The sequence below is a fragment of the Herpailurus yagouaroundi genome, unplaced genomic scaffold, assembly GCF_014898765.1.
Source record: "Herpailurus yagouaroundi ecotype Mexico unplaced genomic scaffold, PumYag 530, whole genome shotgun sequence".
Lineage (NCBI taxonomy): Eukaryota > Metazoa > Chordata > Mammalia > Carnivora > Felidae > Herpailurus > Herpailurus yagouaroundi.
The window spans coordinates 3,847,568-3,874,774 of record NW_024412747.1 but is presented as its reverse complement, the minus strand read 5'-3'; the positions used below and the strand labels follow the sequence as shown (position 1 = coordinate 3,874,774).

General features: G+C 39.8%; 1 protein-coding gene across 6 annotated transcripts in view; it reads right to left on the bottom strand.

The window, feature by feature from the left end:
* Positions 1-27,207, bottom strand: part of LYST (lysosomal trafficking regulator) — a 194,911-nt gene that overhangs the window by 123,566 nt on the left and 44,138 nt on the right. For all 6 annotated transcript variants that reach the window (XM_040464863.1, XM_040464864.1, XM_040464865.1 and 3 more), the window contains 6 exons: positions 25,639-25,837; positions 11,182-11,272; positions 7,366-9,442; positions 4,933-5,962; positions 2,687-2,848; positions 1,082-1,238 (listed from right to left, as the gene is read on the bottom strand). In XM_040464863.1, the coding sequence (XP_040320797.1) occupies positions 1,082-1,238; positions 2,687-2,848; positions 4,933-5,962; positions 7,366-9,442; positions 11,182-11,272; positions 25,639-25,830 (3,709 nt within the window). In that variant the 5' untranslated portion in view covers positions 25,831-25,837. The remainder of the gene's footprint in view (positions 1-1,081; positions 1,239-2,686; positions 2,849-4,932; positions 5,963-7,365; positions 9,443-11,181; positions 11,273-25,638; positions 25,838-27,207) is intronic.

Sequence of the window (27,207 nt, the reverse complement as noted above, 5' to 3'; positions counted from 1 at the left end):
AATATTTTTTCGAAAGCACTGCCTCAGAAGGTGGGGGGAGGGGGAAATGGAAAAAAAATTCAAAAGGTATAAATTTGCAGTTATACGATAAATAAGTACTAGGGATGTAATGGACAACATGATAGCCATAGTTAACACTGCTATATGATATAAACATTTTTTGTTAATGTTTATTTATTTTTGAGAGACAGGGCGTGAGTGGGGGAGAGGCAGAGAGAGAGGGAGACACAGAATCTGAAGCGGGCTCCAGGCTCCAAGCTGTCAGAACAGAACAGAGTACAACGTGGGGCTCGAACCCACAAACCATGAGATCATGACCTGAGCTGAAGTCAGACACTTAACTGACTGAGCCACCCAGGCGCCCCTACACTGCTGTATGATATAGAAGAAAGTTGTCAGCAGAACAGAACCTAAGAGTTCTCATCACAAGGAGAAATTTCTTCTTCTTTCCTTTTGATTGTACCTATATAAGATGACGGATGTTAACTGATACTATGGTGGTAATCATTTCACAATAGATGTAAATGAAACCATCATGCTGTGTAACTTAAACTTACACAGTGATGTATGTCAATTATTTCTTAATAAAACTGGAAATAAACAAGAAGAGTTTAATAAATCAAGTAAGCTATATGAGTATGTGTGTGTGTATATACATATACACATATGCATATTCTTTCAATTAGTGGCTGTGCTTTTCTTGTTTTCACTCTCTTTATGGTACACAAATGAACGAACGAATACTTGCTATGCGATGCGCCTATCAAGCCCTTTTATTTCTTGATACTCTTCACTTCTGACACCTATTGCTTGTTTTTTCTACTGGAATATATATGAAAGCAGGGACTTGCTATACCCTGTATTCTCAGGCATTCAGTTAATGTTTGTCATACCAAAATATATCTGTTTTAAGTCCCATATACAAGTGCCAGAATTTACTGTTGAGATCAAATAAAACGGAGCAATGCCTCTTTTAAATTGCAAGGCAATACAAAATTCCGAGGTGGTATTATTATAACCATTTTTCTAAGTAATAATCTGACTTGCAAATCCAACCACAAGTACTTCAGTGATATTTTACCATCATCTCGGGTTTCACTGTCCTCAGGGTTGCTTTCACTATCTGCTTCATAACCTTCTTCTTCAGCCAAAAGTTTAAGACTACAACACTGAGAATCCTCAGCTTCTTCCGAAAAATCACCAGGTTGGGATGACAATCCTTCTTCAGACTGATGACTCTATAAGATTGGTGCAGTTAGAAGGCAAAAGTAGTAATATTTGCTCATTTTTAATAATAGAGTATTTATTACTCAAAAATGATTTTGAGGATAGCTTCAGTGTTTTCTTTATGAAAAAAATCTCAGGAATCAATATTAAGCACTATAAATTATGAATTTCATGCAGCAAGATTTTCCAGAATCTCTTGACTTTATTAACACCTCCAAAATGGGGGTCTGTAACAGAGTAAGCTATAGGTCATTTCAGTTTTACTGAAAAAGAGGTCTGTGAAATTTCACACTAGTTGTACAATAGCAAATGACCAAAAACCACAATGAGGTGGAATTATACTTCTTACAACTTAATGCTAGTAAATAAATACCATTTTTCCACATTTGTTCATGGAAAAAGATTTTTCCATAGGATTTTTATAAATGAAATGTTTCATAAATTAGATAACCAGAGTAGACAGGAAAATTGTTCAAAGGGATTAATTTTAAGATTTCAGAATGAGACTATCTACATATATTCTTGATTCTCAGAAACCAAGAATCCAGCATTAACTTCCTGTGTAGTATCGTGCAGCCTGAAATCTTGCTTTTCTCATAAAAATGCTACTAAGATATTCACTTTAGAAAACATTTTCACTTACAGAATCTCATAGTGCTTTATCACTGCAACATTAATAGAAGGTAGATTAAAGGAGGTATTGTAACATTTTCCAGTTAACCAACTGATCCAGGAGCATGATGAAGGCATTAGTAGCTACTTCAGTAAGTTTTAAAGTTCTGACAAACAGCAACATAAAATATTACGGCAGAAGATTATAAAATGTCATGTACATGGCTAGACTGAGAAATTAAGAGAGAAGTTACATAAAGGACAGGTGACAATTAATTGAAGGTAAAAGAAACAGGAAAGGAGAGGGAAGTAAACTAAATATGCATCACGGTTTCAGGAAAAATATTAAAATAGTTCTTTTAGAAAAAAAATGCCAACATGAATGACTGAAAAACTGTGCTAATTTCTATGCAAGTACTAGTCATTTTTATGTTGAGTGATTTAAAATTAAAGTGAATAGAGAGTTCTAGAAATATTAACTGTGCCAATATAGGATCAGAAAAGAGAGCTGAGTCATCACCACGCCTGAATGATCATTTAATAAACTATCGGTTATACGCAAGACTTAGCAAATCAAATAATACATTTCTGTCTCACTGAGAGCAATTTGTCAGTAAACTGCCAGATTAGATGAAAACAAGCACGTCACATTGCTCTCCTGCTTTTCATGAAATGGGGCACTGAGTGAATACTGTCCATCCCACGTGATGGAGATATGACTCACAGAAGGAGATATGACCAGATCCTGGCCCGTGTTCTAACCACATTCATCAGTGGCTGGTCCCATCCCATGCCCGTCTGCCTCTGCTAGTCATACCTAAAAAACACAACTGAATGTTATCCATACCTTCTCAGTCATGGCATCATGGTGGTCAAAATCTACTGAGTGATTCCCCAGTGCGACTCGAAGCAGGGCATCAAATAAAGGCTTTGCTAATTCTGTTTCAATCACCTTTGACTGGGAGAGATGGTCCCTCATTTCAAACAGTATGTTTTCCACAGACAAATTCTAAGGTAAAATAAAGGATACTAAGAATATTAATAACGTGCTTAAAACATTAAACAATGACAAAATAAATATTTACTTAAGATGTACAAAGTTATTAGTACATTTATTTGCAGCAGATACGAAAGTAAAATGACTATAAATACCCAGCCCTATACAAATATCCTGTTATAATTAATAACACTTATTTATCAAATGCTTTACTCATCTTATTTCATTCTGAATTTCAATGTATCATAAATTGACTATATCACATACAAAAAAAAAATAGTTGAAACTTCAGAGTTTTGATTAACCACCTCTACATTTTACAAATGCCTTATTCTTAGAGATTCCATAACAGTCAAAGAAGCACTTATATTCTAATCCCTCCCTCCCTCTCCCTTCTCTACTCCCTCCCTTCTGTCTTTGAAGGAAACTCTTGCTGCTTATCTATGTACCTATATTAGGCAATGAAGCCATAAAGATGGAAACGAAACTGACTTCTCCCTTAAGGAATTGCCTCCGTCCAGCGAAAGAAACAGATACACATTGGCAAGATATCATGATGACCATACTAGAGCTATAAACAAAGTTCTCTGAGAGACAAAAAGGGAGAAGCTGCCTGAGAGACCTGTCAAAAGTATCCCAGGGGACACCCAGGGGAGGGGTTGTGTGAGATGGACCATAAAGAACAGAGGTGGGCAGCACACATACAGAGGGAGAGAGTATACTAGGCAGAAAAATAGGCACAGAAGTACAGAAGTACTACTAAAGAGTGGCATCTTGAGAAGCTATTGGCTAGCTCCATACGGCTGATGGCAGCATGATGAAGGATGGCAGGCAATGAAGCCAGGCAAGGAAGTGGAAACAAGACACTGAAGGGCTTTGTGTGCTATCCTAAGGAGTTTGGGTTTTAACTGTGAGCAATGTGGAAACATCGCAAGTTTTTAGACAGGAGGAAACAGGGAGACAGGGACTGTAGTAGGGAGAGACTGTTGGCTGACAGAACAGTTAGGGATGAGTTATGAACAGGCGATCTGCCATATTTGAAGTTTCCTTAGAAGCAGGGCCTGAAACTGAGGATTCCTTTTTTAGTTGAGAGGTGCTCCCAGGAGAAATCTGTAAGGTCATGAGGGAGGCAGGCTATGTTGCGGGGAAAATCCACGCCAAGAGGTCATTTCAGAATAAATGCAGAGCCCCAGCCCAATTCCATCGGAAGCTCTGGAGGCTGAACTACACCACAAAGATTGTCCCCACTCTGCACAGCTACATCCATCCATCACTGGCTATGGGCACCCTTCCCAGGCATCTATAGAAGGAGCATTTCCATGAGCCAAGGGCAGTCCTTGGGAGATGAGTGCAGATGTGAGCCCTTGTAGCAGATGGCAGACGGGTGCATCAGCGGGGTAAAGGGGATCTGAGCAGGGCACCAGACAGCATGACACCGAGACTGCAAAGTTTGAACTTTGAAACACAAAGTCCACGATCACTCATGACATTTAATGCATATCTAATGCCTTTCAGGGTTGGTAACTTTGACATACGCGGATTTTGCATTCCAAACTAAACTGTAAGCTTCCTGAGGGCAAGAACTGGGTCATGTACTCCTCTGTCCTCCCCAATTCCTGGTACTGTGTTAACCATACAGGAGCTTCTCAAAACACAATCTTTGGAAAAACAAAATGACCTTTAAAACAAAGAAACTTAAAAACAAAGAACTTTAAAAAAAAAAGGAAATGTGCTCGCTTCGGCAGCACATATACTAAAAAAAAAGGAAAAAAAAAACCCCAAAAACAGGGCACCTGGGTGGCTCAGTCGGTTAAGTGTCCGACTGTGGCTCGGGTCATGATCTCACAGTTGGTGAGTTGTGAGTTGGTGAGTTCGGGCCCCATGTCGGGCTCTGTGCTGACAGCTTGGAGCCTGGATGAAGGCTGCTTTGGATTCTGTGTCTCCCTCTCTCTCTGTCCCTCCCCCATTCGCACTCTGTCTCTCTCTCAAAAATAAATAAACATTAAAAAATAAGAAAAAACAAAAAAAAGAAAAAAATATTTCTATACACATACATATATATTACATAATAGCTGAACAAAGGACCAAGTTATTACCTGATTAGGTAACTCTAATTCCATCTTTTGCTGACTAGCTCTGGTACTATGAAGACAAATGGCCAAAAGGGCTTCCAGAAGTCGTATGCTCTGAAGTGACGTCTCACTTTCTTGACTCATAAATACCTTTGCTTCCTCAGGAGCAGCTTCAGTAGCTGAAACATGGCCCATATTTTTGGAAGAGATATGCTGTGACTCTAATTTACCTAAACTGTCAGCACTCTGTTTTGGACTACCCATTCCTGATGGCATGGAGTCTCTTTTTATAGTCAAAGATGATAGATCTTCCTTCACAGTGATCTCAGATTGAGAAGTTCTATTTAAATCTTGGTTTTCATGTACATGTAGGTCTCCTTCCTTTCTTCCTTGCTCTTCTTCATGACTTCTGAACAGTTTCTGTATGATCATAAATATTAATTTATGGCACGCTTGGAAACCACCAAGCCTATAAAACTGTTTCTGGAAAACTGGACTCAACATGTAGATCCAACGACACATGGACCAAATGTCTGCCGCTTGGTGCATGTGTTTGGGAGAAGGCAAGACAAGGCTCTCAGGAGATAAACATGGCGGCATATGATGGAAAGGCTCGCTCGCTGTACTGTCATAGCCCGAAGTATCTTCGGAATCATTGGCCGACTCTCTATCAGATTCTGCTTCTTTACTTACACATAAGAATGCCACACAGAGGAACAGGTTTATCATGTTGATATGAACATCCTGATGAACAAACTTCCGTTTCCTTGGATAAGTGTCTTTGAGGCTGGCATAAAATTTGCTAAGACTCTGAGGAGAATCTGAATAAGCTTGCTGGTTACGAAAGGAAGTACCTGCATTTAAAGATGACAATTCCTTCTGTTCGCCGTCTAGCCCATCAATACCTGGAATTGAAGAATCTTTTTGTTGTTCCCCTAGGCTGATTATCAGAGTTTCAAATGCTTTTAGGGAATGACTTCGAACATCATCTAAGTAATTTAATTCAATTATTTGACTTACTCCATTACGACTTAAAAACAAATCTCTTATTACCCTGTGAGGGAAAAAAAAATACACGAGATTTTACAAACGAAACGTCATTTATACAGAGGCAAATATACCATTTAAATATGTCATTGTTGCACGTGGTATACTATCATCCAATTCATCAATTATTTTGCCAACAAACTTCATTAGATGAGGATCTCCAATTACTTTCTACTTGCTTTCACATCCTTCTTTAAACACTGCAATGACTCAAGCATCATTTAGAAAGACTGGATCACATGCATCCCAAGTTAAATGAAACAATTCAGGGAAAAATACTTTTCCCCAAATGGCAGATTCTATACAAGTTCTAAATGCCACAACCACCTCCACACTTCAGATGGACGAATGCTGCAAGCAGGGAGGCATTTGTGTGTCCATTTGTTTGTCTGCCCAATGGTCTATCAAGACTTTTTGTTTTACACCTGCCCCTCACAAAGGGAAGGAACCAAACTACCGAGCTGAAGATTTTCAGCCCTGTCTCAGGTGAGATTCTCGGGACTGGATCACTGGAATCCTAGTAATAACTAATATAAATCAGCTCAGCAAAGATCCAGGGTGTCCACAAATATACCAAAGAGTTACAAAACTTTTGAATAAAGTCAGTTCTTTTTAAACAATGTCAGAATGTCAGAAATTAAAAAAAAAAAGACTGTAAAGATAATGATAGGTTATATTTTATTATGTTTTTAAAATGATATATGCATTAATTTGAAAGGCCAGACTATCAGAAGCTAGCTTTATTCATAAAATTATTTTTTAAGTACTTGACAATCACAAAATCTGAAACACTCATTGGTAGAAATCTAAGTAATTTTATTTTTCTTCTTTTTGCTTATCTGTATTTTCTATATTTTTCTGTATGCATTGTATACATAATAAAGGTGGCTATGGTATTTGAGAAATAATAATTCCCTTAAATCTACTGTCCTGACAAATAATTAGCATTTTAGGTATGTGCATAGTTTACAAAGTTGTAAATAAGTGGGTGATATTTTTAATTTTGTATGTTTTATAAAACATTATAAGCTCTTTGTAAACATTCTTTTTAATGACTAATAAATATTCTATCAAGTAAATATAAATTAATTAATTTAACCTTGCCCCTGCTGTTGGGTATCTATGTTGTGTCCATTTTTTTCCCCTCAGCGATATATTTAAACTTCACTTTTTTTCCCCACTGAGAAATTAAAATCAATGGCTCTATGTTCTGCCCTATAACCCCTCCAGTAAAATGAAATAGATCAATCAATCAATCAAGGTAAAAAAAAAACAAAAAAAATCTGACCTGAGATGGGAACATTCATTCTTTGTTGTTAAACTAAACTTAAATCCTAGGAAAGAATAAAAGGTCAAGACATTCAAAAGCATACAAGAAAAAAATATCTGCACCCACGCGCACATACAAACCTTGATTTAAGCAGAGCAGGCAGAGTTTTTAAGTAAATCTGAAGCACTTCTGGAGGCAAACACTGGTTATGATGGCTGCACACATGGGCCTGAGCTGAAGTAATGCTAAGGTGTTGACAGTGACGTGCTAACTCGACGCCTCTTTGGAGCACGGGATTAAATATGCAATTATACAGCTTCCACCGAACAATTACATTGCCCTTCTGGATTAAAGTGCAAATGTGATTTGCAATCTGCACACTACGGAACCTGTCTTCTTCAAAAACAAAATTCTGATAAGCCTCTAAGGCGCCCCACCTCCACAACAAGTCTTCGGACCCACTGCTGGGCAGGATCCCTTGAGATCTGTGAGAGGGACTGGACGGGCTTGGGGAAGGTTCAGCCTCCCAAGGGCTTCCCTGCAGTGCTTCCTCTAATTTGGCTAGCTGGTCAGGGTCAACGGTACAAATGTTGCAAGCTGCTTTTTTCATTTTCTGTGGGAGCTCGGCTCCTCCTAACTGATCCAGAATAAGTTTGTTAAGGATATTCAGTATGTGCGGCTGAAAATTTTTCAGCGCCGGTGATTTGAACGCATGGAGCAAAGGAATGATTACGGATTTGGGATCCATGCAACAGCATATTCCGACGTTGTGCACACCAGACAGAACCTGGACACAAGTGCTGCTCAGAGAAGCCTGCTGCAGCAAGCGCAGGCACTGGTGGGCGCACACCGCGATGCAACAGCACCGCTCGGGATAATAAACATCTCCGTCTGCGGTCTCCTCAAATGGGTTTTTGGAAACCTGGTTTTTAAAAGCCGACACCAGGAGACCTGAGAGATCCCTGTGGTGGTGCATGAAGTGCGAGTATTCGCACCGTCTGTGCCTTTTTCTTGTGCACATTGAGTGATGAAGTTGCTCCGATTTCACTTTCTTGACAGTGCTCATTATTTTCATCACGCTGTTTATTAGGGCCTTCAGATGCTCTGCGGCCTCCGTAGGAGCTCCCTCTCTTAAAACCAGCCATTCCATTTGAAGAACTGTGGTTTCAAACAAGTTGAATCCATGGTGCTGGATGAATTCTTGAACCAAATCCATGGCTTGACTGAAGAAGAAGGGATTAGAAGCTGCGCTTTGAAGACAACAGATCAGGATCTGCAGAACTCCTTCCAGAAGCTCAGGTAAGAGAAGAGCCCTGTGACGGTACTTTGAAAACACAAAGGCTTCTCGAACCTCCTGTAGTGTTCTCTTTTGTCTTGGTGCAAAAGGGTCAGGCTGCTTTTCTAGGCAAGTTCTAATTTTTAAAGCTGCTCTAAGCAATTCAGTTAAGTTTTTTCTAAGATTTTCTGGCATCACCTCTGCAGCACTAATATCCACTGACATAAGATGCAACACTGTTCGGAAGAGCATCCGTTGAACCAAAGCCACCGGTTCCTCAGTCCAGCCTGCAGAAACCATCTGACTCTCCAAATTGTCCCTTAGATTACAGCAGTCCCCAAAGCCCGCTAGGAATTCAGTCAGAGTGGGCACTACAGTGGCTGCTAGAGCAGAATTATGATTCAAGGTAATGTCGAACTTACAAACTTTCTCTAATAAAGATAACAAAACATGACATAAGTCAAATGGGGAATTGTTCATGTGACTGAGAATCGACAAGGCAGCTGGCTCACTCAAAATGTCGGTGTTTGACTCCTGTCTTGGAAGGATCTCCTTGGAATTTTCCAAAGCCATGGTGTCGGGAGGAGTCCGTTCTTTGGCTGCTAAGTGGTCAAGTTTAGCTGTAAGGTGGTCTTTAGGAGACTGTGTTGTGAAATGCTGTAGCAGACGGGGCCTTCTGTGCTTATTCATTGCCATGCTCTTGTCATCTGAATTGGCTTCTGAATCTGAGGTGGAGAGCTGTGTCTTTCTTGCATCTCTTACAGAATAGCGGTGGGTGACTTTACACTGTCGTCTGCTTTTTCGAAAAACATTTACTTTTGCAGAAACCTGACCGGATGGGGCACTTCCTTCTAAATATAATTTTTCCTGAGTAGATCTTTGTGAACTAGAGTTCTTTTCTTTGGCCAGGATTATATCAGCTGAGAACGGTAGATTAAAATCTAATAAAATGAAGAAAGAAAATTTAGAATACCTGAATATGTTTTCAAACTCAATTTGTGTAGGTGATTATTCTCTTATTTATCTTCCACTTCAGGAGCTTTTCCTCTGTTAATTTTTACTGGGGCTGATTTCCCTTAGCAATGTGTTATGTCTCCAGATCACTTTCCCCCCATAATTATTTTTCTCATGCTCAGTCCCAGGTAGCACTGGTTCAGGGGATACAAATCGATTTGGAACACACCAAAGGAGAACAAAATTAGGGAAGAAAATCTAATTTAAAAGCCATACTTTACACTCTGACATCAACAGACGAGACTCTAGATTATCTAGGATTTGGCACTACTCTTCATACTATACTACAAATCTCCTTCAACAGTCCCATTAATTAAGAAACAAAGGCATATTATAGTCTCAAAAATAGTACTTAGTCTATATTATTGATACAACTTAAGAACTTTAAGATTTCCCAAAATTATTTTAAAAGCATATAATAGATTATTCACAAAGATTGAGGTTAAAAGAGTTCTTCAAAATATTACTGAATGTGCCTCACAGTGAGCTAGGAACAGTCATCCCCGTTTTGTCCTCAGTGCCTCGAACTGAGGGCCCCAGCACATGGCCCACGCACAATACCTCCCTCTGGGGGAAATGCATAAATCTTCCTTACTAATTAAAAAGTTCAGAAAATCGGTCTTTCCCTTTGCACTGCTATGTAGAAAGATCTAGGTGAAAAATATAGTTGCAATTTAGAACAAATAAATAACAATCTCTAAGTAAAAGATATCGGCCTTAATTAAGAGAGGAAGGGGAGAAATTAAAAGGAGTTGGACAAATTCTACCGATGCAAAAGATGCAGGCAAGGAAGACAGCTTTCCCAAAAGAATACCAGATATCTTAAGCGCCAGACAATTTGTGAATTCTACAAAATCAGAAGTAAGTAAGAGCAGAGAGTTAGTGAATCAACCAATAAGCAGGATGGCAATCTTACAAGACCTTAATCCCCTGAAGAGAGCTTCATATCAGAAATTAAAATGCATACGTGGCATTAAAATACAATATATAAAGATTTATTTTTATCCTGAGAGATCACTAAACATCTCACAATTCACATATCCCACGTATCACGTAATGGTCAAGAGGAAAACTGTAAGTCCTCTACTGAAACATTTAAACGAAGTTTCATACACTTAATATGATATATGTGTGTGTGTAAGTTTTTTCAAAATCAGAAACAACAGATATTGACCTTAGTGAAAGAATTCTACCCAGCCTTGAAACAAAGTATTCCTTCCAATTAACCCTTTCAAAGAAATGTTAAAACAAAACCAAACCAAACCCTAAACTAAACAGCAAAAGTCACTGGTAGAGCACTGGTCATAGAAAGCAGTCTTTAAAACAAGCGAAGGAAATTTCCTTTCTTTTTTTGAACGTTTCACTATCCATTTCTCAGACAGGGTTGCATACCTACATTTACTCCTTCTGCTGAGTGATCTCCTTCCTCATATGTTTTCTAATCGTCATTACATTTGAGTCATCCCCTAAGAAGCACCATGGTTTTTGTATTAGCGGGAATAAAAATGTGTTTGCGTAAAGAACTTCTCGTGTCAAGTCTCACACTAATAGACACTGTTCTGAATTTGAACTGTATCAACTATCAAGGCAGAAGGAGCTTTTCAACGGAACTTTTTTTCCCCAGTGGAATTTTGGTAACGCAAGTGATATGATAAAAGAAACATACCTGCTGCCTTCTCTTCTTGAACAGGTATCTTCCATACCAGTGGAAGGAGTGACAGGAGTAGAGTGAGGAGTTCTTCTCTACACGTCAATGCCTGTGTTAGAAACAAAACAATCCTTCAGGTTCTGAGGTCATGAGACACGTAATTCCTAGTGCTTTGTCTTAAATTGAACCATAAGTTCCTTTTTTCTTAAAAGGTTGCATTTGAGAAGCCAAGAATCAAATTAACTGATCTCAAATCCCATTAAAGTTGTGATACTTTTCAATTTATAAACTTTTCCAATGACAGAAGAATGTAGGAGTATTGGACGGTATTTAGCACACTCTTGCTGATTTTTCCCCAAATAGCTGTTATTACCACCATGCACATTGCAAGAATTCCTCGTCTATGAAAAAAAAAATGTGCTAGGTGAAAATGAAAAGTTCAGCCCTATTAATTAGCAAACCAATAATATAAAGCTACAAAACAAAAAGTCTTCATGCGGTTAAATGTAAAACTCAGAGAACACAATTTTAAAAGGAGAAACTGACATGATTAATGAAGAACATCTATAAAGAAAGACTTATTAGTGAAGGTAATCTAATGAATATGTATCAACTGCACACTATGTCCACAGCACTGACTGTCTTACCCTTTCTGGAGGATACGGTCCAAACCCTGGAGAAGGTCCCTTCATTTGGTCCATAAAATACATACACACAAACAGTTAAAGGACAATACAAGGCATGTGGTATAAGTAAGTACCTGGGTGTGGTACGGATACTCGATGTCGGAGATCAGAAAAAGGAGCGGTCATTGCCAGAGGTATGGAAGTGGGACTGGAAGCAGAGAGCCAGTCTGGACACTGACGTCATGGGCAGTAAAGGAATTGACAAATGAAGTTCAGATTCCTCACTTTAGTCAGTGGGCAGGGAGTCACAGTAATATAATCGGATTTGCTTCTTAGAAAGACCACTCTAGCCACTGTATAGAGGACAGAATTGGGGCGGGAGGGAGAGGGATTGATTGATCAGTGTTTAGAAGCAAGGAAAACAATAATCTGGATAAGAGATACTGATAAACAGAAGTGCTAACAGTAAATCTGAAAAGGAGACAGAATTGAGAAATTGCAAAGAAGAACTGAAATAACTTACAGTTGATTATCTATGAGGTGGAAGGGGGGAGAAAAGAAAAATCTGAAAGAACTTGGAGAATTCTGGTTTAGGCAACAAGGTGACTGGATAGATAACTGGAGCTTCAGAAAAAGATGTGAAGTACACAACTCCCAAGTCTTTTGGGAGTCCCTGCAGCAGAAGTCAAGGGCACAGGAGATTTCCTCAGGAGAGCATGAAGAATGACAAGAGTGGACGGATGGCTTTGGAACACTCACCGTTTCAAGAATGAAGAAGGTGCTGGAGAGAAAGAAGTCTGTAAAGGAGACTGAGAAGTAGCACCCCCAAAGAAATGTAGAACAAGAGAAATCAAGGGAAGAGAGCAGTTCAGGAGAGAAGAGAGGAAACCAGGTCAAGAGCTGTTGTTCTTTAGTTGTATAAAATGATGGCAGAAAAGCATTTATCAAGTAGAGCGTCACCAGGGACCTCAGCAAAGGCGGCATTAATGCAGTGATAAGGGTGCAAGTTAGATGCCACAGGCTGAGAGTTGAAAGGAATGAGAAGAGCAGAGGCGTAGCATTCAGACTGTTCCTTCTAGTGCCCTGGTTATGGAAAGGCTCAGAAATGCTTCAAAGGGAAAATCCGAATTTCTTTTCAGGCTTAGAAGACCCTTCGTGACATGATTCCTACTGACTTGTCCAGTGTCAGCTCCTGCCACCACACCTGACCCAACCCCACATGTCCAGCTACGAAGGGTTTCCTGAACACTACTGGTCTGTACTCCCCAATACGCCTGCCTCACACGCATTGCTTTTTTTGCAGCTGTCCACTACCGTCCTCCCATCGGCCAAACGGCCAAACGCTAACTCATTCTTCAGGCAGGTCTTTAGTCCCTCTGTGGAAAGCCTTCTCTAATCCCCTCCCCAGGAAAGCTACATTTCAGGATCCTGATTTACTTCTCATACAGCAGTCAACTTGCTGAACTGTTCATGTCTAAATGTCTCTATTATTCAATCAGGAAATATTTACTGAGCCCCTACCATGGGCCAGACGCTTTGGATGGGAGTGGTGAACAAAGAAGACAATATTCACTTTCTCACGAAGCTGATGCTCGTGCAGAGGAGATGGAAAATAATGGGCACAAATACGAAAACTCAAGACAGAACGCAGTGCTATGAAGAAAATTAACAGGACAGGGAATATAGAGTGACGGGCCACTTGAGTAGATACGTAAATGAACAGAAGAAGGAATCCACGCAAAGATTTGGAGGAAAAGGGCTCTTGGAAGTATACAAAGGGTAGGGAATGAGCTCGGCTATTTCATAGCACAGCAAGCGGGCCAGGATGGCTGGAGGGCACAGATTGGCAAGGTGGAGAGTGCCAGATCCAATGTGGCCTGTGGGCCATGTGAAGGAGTTTGGAGTTATCTATGTGTAATATGGTCTTTAAAAAAAATGTAAACCAATTTTGGGCACATCGTTCCTGTAGAGTCCTCCTAATCTGAGTCTTTCTCTTTAGCAGATGAACTAGTAACATTCTAATAGAGCTTGCAGAAACCTTAGGAGTGTGTGAATTGCCACAGCCCTTGCTCCAGGACAGGACAGGACACTGGCAAATCCTCATCGCTACGTGAACAGGCATTCCTGCCTCCCGACCTCGGTATGACACATTGTCTGGAACTTCTGTCACTCCCTCCCACTTAGCTAAGGGGTCCCTCACTACCTTCAAGGCCCAGCCCCAGCTAAACCTCTTTTGTGATGCTTTTTGTTCCGCACCAACCCAAGTTTACTCTTCCCCCTCTGGACTGCATGCCTGTATCCCCATTTCACCAAGTGGATTAGTTCTTGGAAACCATGGGCCCTTCAAAAGAATGGGGTTGTGGCAAGTGCAGGTTTTTGGTTTTTGCCATCTCTGCTGGAAGTGCATTCTGAGGAGAACACCCCTCGCCTCTCCGTGACCCAATAAATAGAACAGTGACTGAACAATTCTTGACTTCATTCAATCACAGTAATTTCTAACACAATTCATCACTGGGGAAGCTCTTGGTAATCCTCTGGACCTCTTACTTTCCTAGGTATTGCATATTTCCAGATTTACTTATCCTTTCGAATTCCAAAGATACCACACATCTAATTCCATCCTTTTGCAAGTCATAAAATCGTTTTCTCTTATTTTGCAGGCAGCCTGGCAAACTAGGGCAAACCAAGCTCTGGTTTCCTCTCCCAAGGTCCTAATTAGTCACAGTGTCCAGAAGAATGGGGTGTTACCTCACGTCAACCAAGTGGAGAGTTCTCAACATGGCCTATTAGGCAATTTAGGCAATACGTGCTATAAACAGATCCATTGCCTGGCTATTCCTGGACTGTCCGATCTATAGAAATCACACCCCTTCTCATTTAATACTTACATTTTTATGTTTCTCCTTCTGCAGGGAAAATGCCTGCAACATGTCTTTCTAAAGTGTATGCCAATAATAAACAGGAAAACCACTCTCATGCGGGTGGTACATTTTTAGTTCAATTCAAGAAATATATTTTAAGTGCCTACCAGGTGTCAGGCTGTTCCTTTTACAATTCAAGGGTTTAGACTGGAATATTAATTGCCTACCCTAGTCATCTAGAAGTAATGGTGGCAGGATGGGAGAGAAAGGGCAAATGAGCCAGGGGAAGGGCTGAGATGGCAAGCCAGACGGACGTCCAGCAAGTCGCAAAGGCAGGTGGGTACCAGATCATGGGGTTCGAGGACCCCAGGATGGCAGGCTAAGCTTAGAGCTTGGAGTGCATTCAGAACGTGACGGAAGACTACCGGAGTCATTTTAATTGGTATTAATGGTATTACTTTATTTTTTTTTCTTTTTTTTTTTTTAATTTTTTTTTCAACGTTTATTTATTTTTGGGACAGAGAGAGACAGAGCATGAGCGGGGGAGGGGCAGAGAGAGAGGGAGACACAGAACCGGAAACAGGCTCCAGGCTCTGAGCCATCAGCCCAGAGCCTGACGTGGGGCTCGAACTCACGGACCGCAAGATCGTGACCTGGCTGAAGCCGGACGCTTAACCGACTGCACCACCCAGGCGCCCCTTAATGGTATTACTTTAAATCGGCACTTCGACATGCTAATTAAATTGAATATTCCAGACATAAGCAGAAATATATGTTAAGTCCTTTATTCCTTCTGCCAGAGTGTTATAATTATTTCTAATGTATATGTGTACACATACATGTATAAGAACATGACTCTATCAGTACTGTAAACAGCATCTTTTTTCTTTTATTTTCTAACTGTATAGCTATAGCGAAAGGAAACAGTGATCTTCCGGAGTTTTCTGTACGTATCGCTTTTAAGAATGGCATTTTTGTTACTCCATCTTTCTCACATTGAGTTGTCATTACTTTCATATTCCACTTCACCATTGCATGTTTTTTAATTTTTTTTTTTTACGTTTATTTATTTTTGAGAGACAGAGAGAGACAGAGCACAAGTGGGGGAGGGGCAGAGAGAGAGGGAGACACAGAATCCGAAGCAGGCTCCAGGCTCCGAGCTGTCAGCACAGAGCCCAGAGCGGGGCTCAAACCCACAAACCGTGAGATCATGACCTGAGCTGAAGTTGGACGCTTAACCGACTGAGCCACCCAGGCGCCCCAGTACGGCATGTTTTTAAAACATGATATCAAACAGAAATAACCATAAAGAATTATTCTTCTACTGATTCAATTGTGGAGCTTTTTCCTAAAAATATTACTGGTTTTTCTACCCTTTGCATATGGCACCCTCTGAATCTATTTTTTGAGTTTTTGTTAAGAAAAATGGATTAATTTTGCCAAATGCTTTTGATGTCTCAGGAAGCTAAACACGCTGCTTTTTCTCATGGATGTCAAACATTATGGTGGTAGTTTTTCTTGAATTATAATGGGTGCCACACTCTTTTTTTTTTAAAGGACCAGATGGTAAACATCTTAGGCTTTTTGAGTCCTAAATGGTCTCTATTGCATATTCTTCTGTTTCCTTTAATAACTCTTTAAAAATTCACAACTATTCTTGGCTTGTGGGCTGTCCAAAAACAGATCACTGGTGGCAGGATTTTGGACTGCAGGCCACAGTTTGCCCAGCCAGTGCCTGGTGTCGCTCTTCTTTCCTTGACAGCAAAGAATGGTGATAAAATGGCTGTATTACTCTTTGCTAAGACTCCAGAAAGACTTTGGGTGGTACCTCGTAAATGTCATCAGCTAGACAAAAGTCCTACTCGGAATCTTGCGAGGATTATTCCATATAAGCTTTATGTGCCCAAAGTAGAGAGGTCTGTCTCAAAAACAGTTATAGATGTGGCTTTCGGGGAATGTAGTGAACACCATTAAAATTCAGAGGAGACCCGTTACATTTTTCAAGAAAGCTGTATTATTGAAAAATACCAACAGCCACTTTTCTCCATGCATGAAGCAGGGTAAGAAAGCTGCACATGATAAGCTATGTCTTACGGGAAAGAGAAGAAACCCCAGAGGAGGGAGCCAAGGGTCCTGGAGAATCATGGAGTAGGGCAGAACCACTCCCTGTCCCAAGAATAGGGGGCATTGCCAACACACGCCTGACAGGAGTTCAGGGGGGCAGTGACCGCTACGTGCCTCTGGTCACTCTCCTTTTCGAATGCAAGCATCTAGTGTGGTTAACTTGTTCCTCATCATCATTGTGGATGGCTGAGCGTGGCTCTTATGTTCACAGGTAACTAAAGTGCTGCACCTGGAAGCCTCATCTGCATCCAGAACTGACCTGTATCATGAGATCATGAACTTCAAGCCTGATGCCACGATGGGACGAAACTTTGAGAGTCCTGCGAGAGATGGAATGTGGGAGGAATGCTAACAAATGTGGCCAGAGAAGGGGCTATGGTAGATAAAGTGTGGCCACAGACAATCTTCTGAAATGATGGAGTCTATGTTCCCATCCCTTAATTCTGGGCCGGCCCTGGGACTTGCTTCGACCAAGAGAACGTGGCAGAAGCGATGTTATGTGACGTCCCACAGCTTCTCTTCTCACCCTCTTGGGATGCTGGCACAACCATGTCAAGAAGCTGAGTCTCTCCTACTGAAACGTGAGGAGCCGTGTGGATGAGAACTGAGGCAGCCGGGCCAGCAGCCCCATCCAAAAACCCTTAGTCTTCTGCCGACAGACCGCACATTCAGAGATGAGCCCAGACGACACCGCAAGAAGCCAAGGCGGTGGTCCCAGTTGAGCCTACCTGAACTTCCAACTCACAGAAACACAAGCAAATCAATGGTGTTTTATGCCACTAAGTCTTTGGAATGTGGTTTGTTACACAGCAATCAATTGACACAGTCATTGCTCCTATGTATTAGCCTGGGTGTAAAGGGAGATAACTCAATGGATTACCTACTCTCTGTGGCTAGCACCACTGTCTGGTGGCTAAGCTGATACTTTCACTACTCCAAGAAGCAGGCATATCAGCACCCCACTATGCCCTCATTAATGCTGGACTAATCATGCATGGATAAATCTTGACATGTGTGTAAACAGAATCTGTAGACCTAGATACAGCAAACTGAAGTTGACTTACTATTATCACCTTTACTAACTTTAAAAGTTCGCCTTATTTTCCTACTGAAATAACTCTTGCTAATAAATATTACCAAAGACTTACTTGTCAACCTTGAAGAGTAATTTTCACTGCCTATTTTCTTGTTGAAAAACCTCCCCAGTATTTTCAGAATAAACTAAAGTCTCCTTGATGTGGTACACAAGGCTTGCCATCACGTGGCCCCTGCCTTCCAGTGTCTTCAGTAGCCAACACCACACACACAGCCTTTGTTCTAACTCCTCTAAATGACTGCTAGGTCACTGAATTTGTTCTTTCTCCTCTAGCCACCAGGGTCTACATGTGCAGTTTCTCTGGCCTCATGCTTCCTCCCTCTTTAAATGGCCAACCCCTACTTTGAGGTACCAATTTCTAAGAAGCATTTCCTCGCGACCCGCTCCTCTGCACTCCCCAAATATTTCCACACTGTTTTGTCATCACTGCTTTTTTTTCAACTTGTCCATCTCTTCAAAGGCTAAGAGGTCCTGGTGGGGCACCTGGGTGGCTCAGTCGGTTGGGTGTCTGACTTCAGGTCAGGTCATGACCTCGCAGTGAGTTTGAGCCCCGCGTTGGGCTCTGTGCTGATGGCTCGGAGCCCGGAGCCTGCTTCGGATTCTCTGCCCCTCCCCCGCTTGTGCTCTGTGTCTATCAAAAATAAATAAATGTAAAAAAAATAAAAACTAAAATAAAATAAAACAGCCTCTTCAGTTAAAAAAAAAGAAAAAAGCTAAGAGGTGCTGGTACAGACCATCTCTCTTCTTTTATCTCTACATCTAGCAGAGGTGCTGGCATTTGCTAGGTACTTAATGGTCTGCTGAATAAACCAGTGAACAAATTATGTAGCCATATTTCTAAAGGTCTGATGTGTCTTTATAATACTTATTTTATATATTCCAATGATAAACCATGTATGTAGTACTATGTATTAAAGTGATAATACTACAAAAAAATTAGGAAGAAAAAAGTACTCTCTTACAAAGAAAACAGCTGAAGATTAAAGAAACCTATTACAATTCTTTTTGGGTTTATTTTTTTTAATATTTTTTAAAATACTTATTCAAATATGTGCTGTCTGCACAGAGCCCGACACAGGCCTCGAACTCACGAACGGTGAGATCATGACCTCAGTCACTTAACCAACTAAACCACCGAGGCACCCCTTTTATAGGTTTATTTATTTTGAGAAAGAGAGTACACACGTGCAAGTGGATGAGAGGCAGAAAGAGAGGGAGAGAAAGAAAGAGAAGGAGATAGAGAGAATCCCAAGAAGGCTCTGCTCCATCAATGCAGAGCCCCACATGGGGCTTGATCTCATGAACTGTGAGCTCATGACCTGAGCCCAAACCAAAAGTCAGACGCTTAACCGACTGAGCCACCCAGGCACTCCAAACCTATTATAATTTTTAAATAGTGCTTTATTCATAAATGTATAACCTCCTCCAATAAAACTTCATATCTTACTCAGCAAAATAAGTAAAAACTTTATAGAACATTCATAAAGTGTGAACATATACGGAAATTATGTATTTATATATTGGAGTTTTAAAAAGTAGTATTTATACACTTGTGTTGGTAATAAGTCATTGTAACTTTCTATTCATTACATCAGAATTAAGCTACTTATATTTATAACCAGGGTATAGAAGAAATCAGAAACCATTATTATCAATGTTATATGAAAACACGTAGCAATTTTGTTGGAAGGGATCTTTTAAGTCACCCAACTTGAAGTATTTATGTTCCTGATAAGGGTATGGAGATCTGAAGAGGCCACCCATCTCATTAACACTGGTGCCAAGGTTAAAAATCTATGATTAACCCTTCCTTTTTGGGCTGGACAAATTTTCTTTCAAAAAACTTATATATATCTGCATATAAACTTCGACTATGCCATCTTTAACCATTGAGAAGAATATATTTTTGCTACGTACGCAGACTATGCTTTCCCCCAAAGAGTAAACAGATTAACGTGTCTGTGTATAACAGATCACGACCAAATGGGGTTTATCCCAGGAATGCAAATGATGGTTTCAACATTTAGAAACCATCAGTGTAATTCACCCACATTAACAGAATTAAAAGAAAATAATATGATGGTCTCAACAGATTCAGAAAAGGCATTGACAAAACCCAATATCCATTCAGGATAAAAGCTCTAACAGACTGGGAATAGACGAGAACTCCCTCTTTCTGATAAAAGGCATCTAAGAAAAACCTAGAGCTAATATCATGTTTAGTGGAAATACTGAATGTTTTCTCTCTAAGGTCAGACATAAGGCAGGATGTCCACTCTCATCACTGCCACCTACCTTTGTACTAGAAGCCAGTGCAAGAGACAAGAAAATGAAATAAAAGGTATACAAATTGGAAAATAAGTGAAATTACTATCATTTACAGATGATATGATGTGCACATAGAAAACCCTAGGGACTCTACAGAAAATTTTCAAAATGAACATAAATAAGTGAATTTAGCAAAGGCACAGGGCACAAGGTCAATGTACAAAAATCAATTACATTTCTATGAGCAACAAATGACAGAAAATAAAAAAAATTAAACGCAAACTACAATAACATCAAAAAATAATATTCAGAAATATTTACCAAAAAAATATGCAAGACTTCCATACCAAAAACCAAAAAATATTGCAGGGCAATTAGAAAGACTCAAATAAACAGATATTTACACCACGCTGATAGACTGAGAAACTCAACATTGTCGATTCTCCCCAAACTGGTTTCTCGGTTCAATGCAATCACAGCTGAAATCCTACCAAGCATTTCTGCAGAATAAGCTGCTTCTAAAATGTATATGGAAATGCAAAGGACCTAGAAGAGTCAAACATTCTTGAAAATGAAGACTACATTGAAGAACTTGTACAACCTAATTTCTAGACATACTGTAATGGCCACAGTAACCCAAACAGTACAGTATCAGTGAAAGAACAGATGACAGATAAATGGAACAGAAGAGTCTAGAAATAAACTCCACATAAATGGTTAACTGATTTTTCACATAGGTACCAAGGCCACTGGGGGAAAGAGCAGACTCTTAAGAAGAAATGTTGCTGGAATAACTGGGTAACTAACATTAACTCAACGTGGATCACAGACCTCAAAATAAAAATACTAATTAAAAAGATTCTAGGGAAAAAAAAAACACAGTATCTTTGTGACTTTGGGAGGCAAGATAAGGATTTCTTAGAATACAAAACATGCTAGTCACACAAAAACCCCTGCTGTTCTAAAGGCATTGTTAAGAAATGAAAAGGCAAGCCACAAAGAACATATTTGTAATCCAACAAAGACTTGTATCCAGAATACATTAAAAACAAACAAACAAACAAAACCCCCTGCAACTGGATACCAAACAAATAACCTGACTTTTAAAATGGGCACAAAACTGGGGCGCCTGGGTGGCGCAGTTGGTTGAGCGTCCGACTTCAGCCAGGTCACGATCTCACGGTCCGTGAGTTCGAGCCCCGCGTCAGGCTCTGGGCTGATGGCTCGGAGCCTGGAGCCTGTTTCCGATTCTGTGTCTCCCTCTCTCTCTGCCCCTCCCTGTTCATGCTCTGTCTCTGTCTGTCCCATAAATAAATAAAAACGTTGAAAAAAAATTTTTTTAAAAAAATAAATAAAATGGGCACAAAACTTAAACAGACATTTGACGGAAGTCATACAAACAGCCAGTGAACACATAAAATAGCACTCAGCATCATTAGTTTTCACAGAAATGCAAATTAAAATCACAGTGAGATACTAGTTCATGTTCACATAGGATGACTAGTATTAAACAGATTGGCAATGCCAAATATCAGAGAAGATACGGAACTGGAATTCGCATACCTTGCTGGTGAGAATGAAAAGTGGTACAAACACTTTGAAAAAACAGTCTGACACTTTCTTATGACGTTAAACACCTACCCTTCGACACAGCAATTGTATGCCTAGATATTTACCCTGGAAAAATGAAAATATATTCACACAAGGGCTTTTTTAAGGATGTTCATAGCGGCTTTATTTGTATTAGCCAAATGGAAACGAAAGCCAAATGGTTAAACAACAGGCAGATGGTCGAATGGTGGTATATCCACACAACAGAACACCAATCAGAAACAAAACAGTGGATTACTGATTCACGCACAACAGGTGAAGATCCGAGACGTGAGAGTACATGCTGCATGATTCCATTTATGTGAAATTCTAGAACAGCAAAACTACACTGAGATGTTAGAAACTACAACTGTGGTTACATTGGAATGGGAGAAGGGGAAGGGCTGCCTGAAAAGGGCATGAAAAGCTTTTTCTAGAGTGGTGGAAACATTCTAGACTTTGACCCAGGCCGTGGTTACACAGGTATCACCCAACTGTATACACTTTACATCTGTATGTTCTTGACATGTAAATTATACGGTAATAAAAAGTCGGTTTAATTCTTTATACTAAGTATCTATTAATAAAGTCCTGGCACAAAGGTGGAAGGTAAGGGCTTAAATTGTCTCTCCCCAGAGCACCCAGGAAGTGCTCCTTCGTGAGAAGCACACACAGAAAAGCTGAAGCTCCTCTTGAAATGCACAGCTTTGAATCTAGTGTTTTGATTCCATGTGAAATGATTAAACTTGTACAATTAAATTCCCCTTAAAGATTCAAATGATCATTCTCCATTTCCTGGTTTAAATAATTAAGTGTTAATAAGCCCTATTTTTTATTTATCTTTATTTTTAAATTAAAAAAATTTTTTAATGTTTATTTATTATTTATTTATTTTTAAATGTTTTTATTTATTTTTGTTGAAGAGACAGAGACAGAGCCATGAACGGGGGAGGAGCAGAGAGAGAGGAAGACATAGAATCCAAAGCAAGCTCCAGGCTCCAAGCTGTCAGCACAGAGCCCGATGTGGGGCTAGAACCCATGAACTGTGAGATCATGACCTGAGCTGATGTCAGACACTTAACCGACTGAGCCACCTAGGTGCCCCAATGTTTATTTTCGAGAGAAAGAGACAGAGTGCAAGCGGGGGACAGGGAGAGAGAGGGAGACACAGAATCTGAAACAGGCTCCAGGCTCTAAGCTGTCAGCACAGAGCCTGACATGGGGCTTGAACTCATGGACCGTGAGATCATGACCTGAGCTGAAGTCAGATTCTTAACCAACTGAGCCACCCAGATGCCCTTTTTAATTATTTTTTTTTAATGTTTATTTGTTTTTGCGAGACAGAGAGACAGAGTGTGAGTGGGGGATGGTCAGAGAGTGACGGAGACACAGAATCCAAAGCAGGCTCCAGGCTCTGAGCTGTCAGCACGGAGCCTGACTTGGGGTTTGAATCCACCAACTGTGAGATCATGACCTGAGCCGAAGTTGGATGCTTAACCGACTGGGCCACTCAGGTGCCCTAAAAAGCCCTATTTTTTAAATGGCTATTTATTTGCTCCCTACTTCTACTTCTACTGTTCCTACTTCCATTGCTCTAAATAATTCCAAAAGTGAATGACTGGGGAAAAGGGAACATAAGATATTACCCTAGGAAAAAATATTGTTGAAATTATGACTTGAATGATTTCAGTTATTTAATAATAATACATTAAAAGGTATTTCATGACTTAAAAGAGAAAGCATATAACTATAGAAAAGAAAGTAGATTAGTGTTTGCTTAGGGCTGAGGGGGATGGGAAGGATAAGGGAGTGACAGCTAAAAGGAACTAGGTCCCTGTTCGAGGTGATGAAATGTTCTAAAATTGACTATGGTGACGGTTGCATGTATCTGTGATTATGCTAAAAACCACTGAGTTGTACACATGAAATGGGTGAATTCTAGGATATATGGATTATATCTTAATACAGCTTTCATTAAAAACCTTCTGAAATTTTGATTGGGATTACATTGTGGAATCTATACATCAGTTTGGAAATAAAAAGTATCCTTACACTATTGACTTTTCCAATACGTGAAAATTACACAGTCCTACATTTATTTGGGTCTTCTTTAGTTTCCCTCAATAATGTTTTATAGAATTCTGTGTAGAAATCTGTGCATATTTTATTAGATTTATTCCTGAGTATTTGATATTTCGGATGCTATTTATGTATCTTTAAAAAAAAAAGAGAAAGCACTGAATTGTTCTAATGTGGGGTAAGAAAATGAACAGAGCATGATATGCTTATTATATCACCAAAATTTTGAAATAAAAATCATTACACATGATCTAACAAATAATTTTTTCTAACTTTAAGTTTTATTTTTGAAAAAAATCATACAAAATACGAAAATTAAATTATATGTAGTTACATAATTAATAAATAAAATTCATGAAAATAAAAATATATAAACCTGAAAATACTCTGGAAAATTTCATGACGGGTGGACACCACAGTGAACAAATACTTCCTGATATATATGTTAGGCTCCTTAGCTTATTGTGAGAACAGAGGCATTGTTTAATTTTAGTCTCTGTCTTTACCCAATATATGTATTAGCAAAATGCCTTCATAGCAAAGAAATTTTAACAATGGTTAAGTTTATATCTGAAACCAGTAACATATATCAGTGTTTAAAAATGTCTGTCATGGGGCGCCTGGGTGGCTCAGTCGGTTAAGCGTCCGACTTCGGCTCAGGTCATGATCTCACGGTCCATGGGTTCGAGCCCTGCGTCGGGCTCTGTGCTGACAGCTCAGAGCCTGGAGCCTGTTTCGGATTCTGTGTCTCCCTCTTTCTCTGACCCTCCCCTGTTCATGCTCTCTGTCTCCAAAATAAATAAATGTTAAAAAAAATTAAAAAAAATAAAAATGTCTGTCATATTGGTGCTATAGGGGCCTTTTCAAGTTAACTGAAATATTATTTAACCACATAAATTAGTCTCCTGAAAGCAGATAGTGAAATTTTTCTTTCATAAAATACATATTTATTTTCTACTAAAACAAAGCAAAGATATAAATCACATTTGGGCTTCAAGTTAACCCTGTCTGAGTTACTTAATGTTTCTGCACCTGAGTTTTTCATCTATAAAAGAAGATTGGGGTGTCTGGGTGGCTCAGTCGGCTAAGTGTCTGACTTCAGCTCAGGTCATGATCTCATGATTTGTGGGTTTGAGCCCCGCGTTGGGCTCTGTGCTGACAGCTCGGAGCCTGGAGCCTGCTTCCGATTCTGTGTCTCCCTCTCTCCTGCCCCTCCCCCCTCACGCTCTGTCTCTGTCTCTGAAAAATGAATAAACCTTAAAAAAAAAAAAAAAGATTGGATGACATCTCCATCTCCCAACTAGCTTTAAAGTTCCACTAATTCTATAATAAGGAAACAATAAAATGCTATATGTTCAGACCATACTTTAAGCAAACACAATAAGGTACAAAAAACTAGACGTACACAAAGCATTCTCTACTTTTACCCCAGAATTACTAAGCTCCCTAAATATAATTTACACTAAATTTTTCAAAAAATATATCTGACATTTATTGAAAGTGCGAATTCATAATGTTTCTGAATCGTACTCTTATATCCTTAGTAATAATCATAGTTATCTCACACTGGTATTAGGACAAAAAGCATAATATGGATGAGGCCATCTTAGAATCCTAAGGCCATTTATAACCTAAGACATTTCTGACATTTTGGAAAGTATCCAAATAAATAGTATGTTCATAAATGAGGCTGCTTTTCTTTGTTGGGAGTGATGTGAGAGATAGGATTTTATCTCCAAGAGACTCTCACAAACTATGTAACTCAGAAATCATGTATCTGTAATTAACTATGATATACTGAGGAAAAAAATTATCTGATACGAAATGTTACCTGATCGATGATAGAGTTTAGCTTGGTGAGTAACAGAAATCCTCGGCCGTGGACAAGGTAATGTCCAAGGGTTGCCATGTGTGTCTCCTCTTCCTCTTCCTCCCTGGCCTCCACCCTCTGGACCACTGCATTGCAAAGCCGGTTGACATCCGTCAGAAATTCACGTGCCAGTGAGTTACTGTCGGTGCTCATGACCGAGCTATAAGATAAATATTGCAAAAAAGAAGATTAGAGAAATAAAAATTTACGTTTAAAACCAGGTGTTTTTAAGGCTGTTTTTAACTAAAGCCTGACTTTAAATTATTGGGCATTGGTACTTAACCCTGTAGTATTTTCAGACACAGATCTTATCTAGCCAGGGCTCCTTAAATATTCTTGCATGGCAGAAATTAGTCCCAGGTATGGAAATGGCTGAGCACAACCAAGAACAGGAAGTGAAAGCACCACGGAAGATGCACTAGTGACTGGTGGCAGTTAAGGTAGATCCCCACCTTCTTCAAAAGCCGCATCGTAGAATAAAAATACACTCATAAAACATGCTTGCTTTACATGGTTTAAAAATATGAATGGACCTTTTAAAAACTATGAACTATTTTTCATGTGATGGAGCTGACAATCAGTGATGCCCCCGCTGCAAACACCAGAGTTCAGTTAATGGAAAGAAAAAGGATTTACCACCAGGTAAATAAAAATTGAACAATTCTGGCAGCTTAAGTTATGCCACTTTGCTTCCTACTACACATTTAAATCAAATAAAGGGCAACGTGACATTTTAAGATGAAGGAAAATAAGGTAAAGCAGACAAAAGAGAGGAGAAACACCAATATAAAGAAAAACATATAACTATTTAAAATATTTTTTTAAATCTGTATTTATTTTTGAGAGAGAAAGAGCAAGTGGGGGAGGGACAGAGAGAAACAAAGACACAGATTCCGAAGCAGGCTCCAGGCTCTGAGCTGTCAGCCCAGAGCCCGACGTGGGTCTCAAACACACAAACCATGAGATCGTGACCTGAGCTGATGTCAGTCGCTTAACCAACTGAGCCACCCAGGCGCCCCAAAATGTGCAACTGTTTAGAAAGGAAAAATCATGAACAATAAAATCTCCAAAGAACTTCAGAACAGTTTCATCTTAGGGCTAAAGGTACTTTTGAAACAGCCAGTAACCTTTAAAAACTTTTTAACCTGAAGAGGTTAAATTAAATAAGATGCATATTGTGGAGTCTTCCTTCACCCATGGGCGTTGGCAGGAACCTGCCTCAGAGCCCCTGCTGAGAAGGCAGTGGACCATATGACCATGCCTACTGCCAAGGGACAAGGCTGGCATCTGAGCACTAATCAACCGAAACACACCTGATTCATGGGGCAGCAGATGAACATCTGGCTGCAAGATGTGACTTGTTCAATGCAGCTTGCAAAGAGGCATTGAGCTAGTCAGGCTTGCTTTCTTTCTTTCTCATGGGAATTTGAATTAAAGGGCATAGCTGATGTGCTGAAAAGTCACATAAATATGGGCCCCTGGTGGTTATCAGCAGGTGGTTGAGGCTCAGAAGAAGCCAAGTGGGTGAAA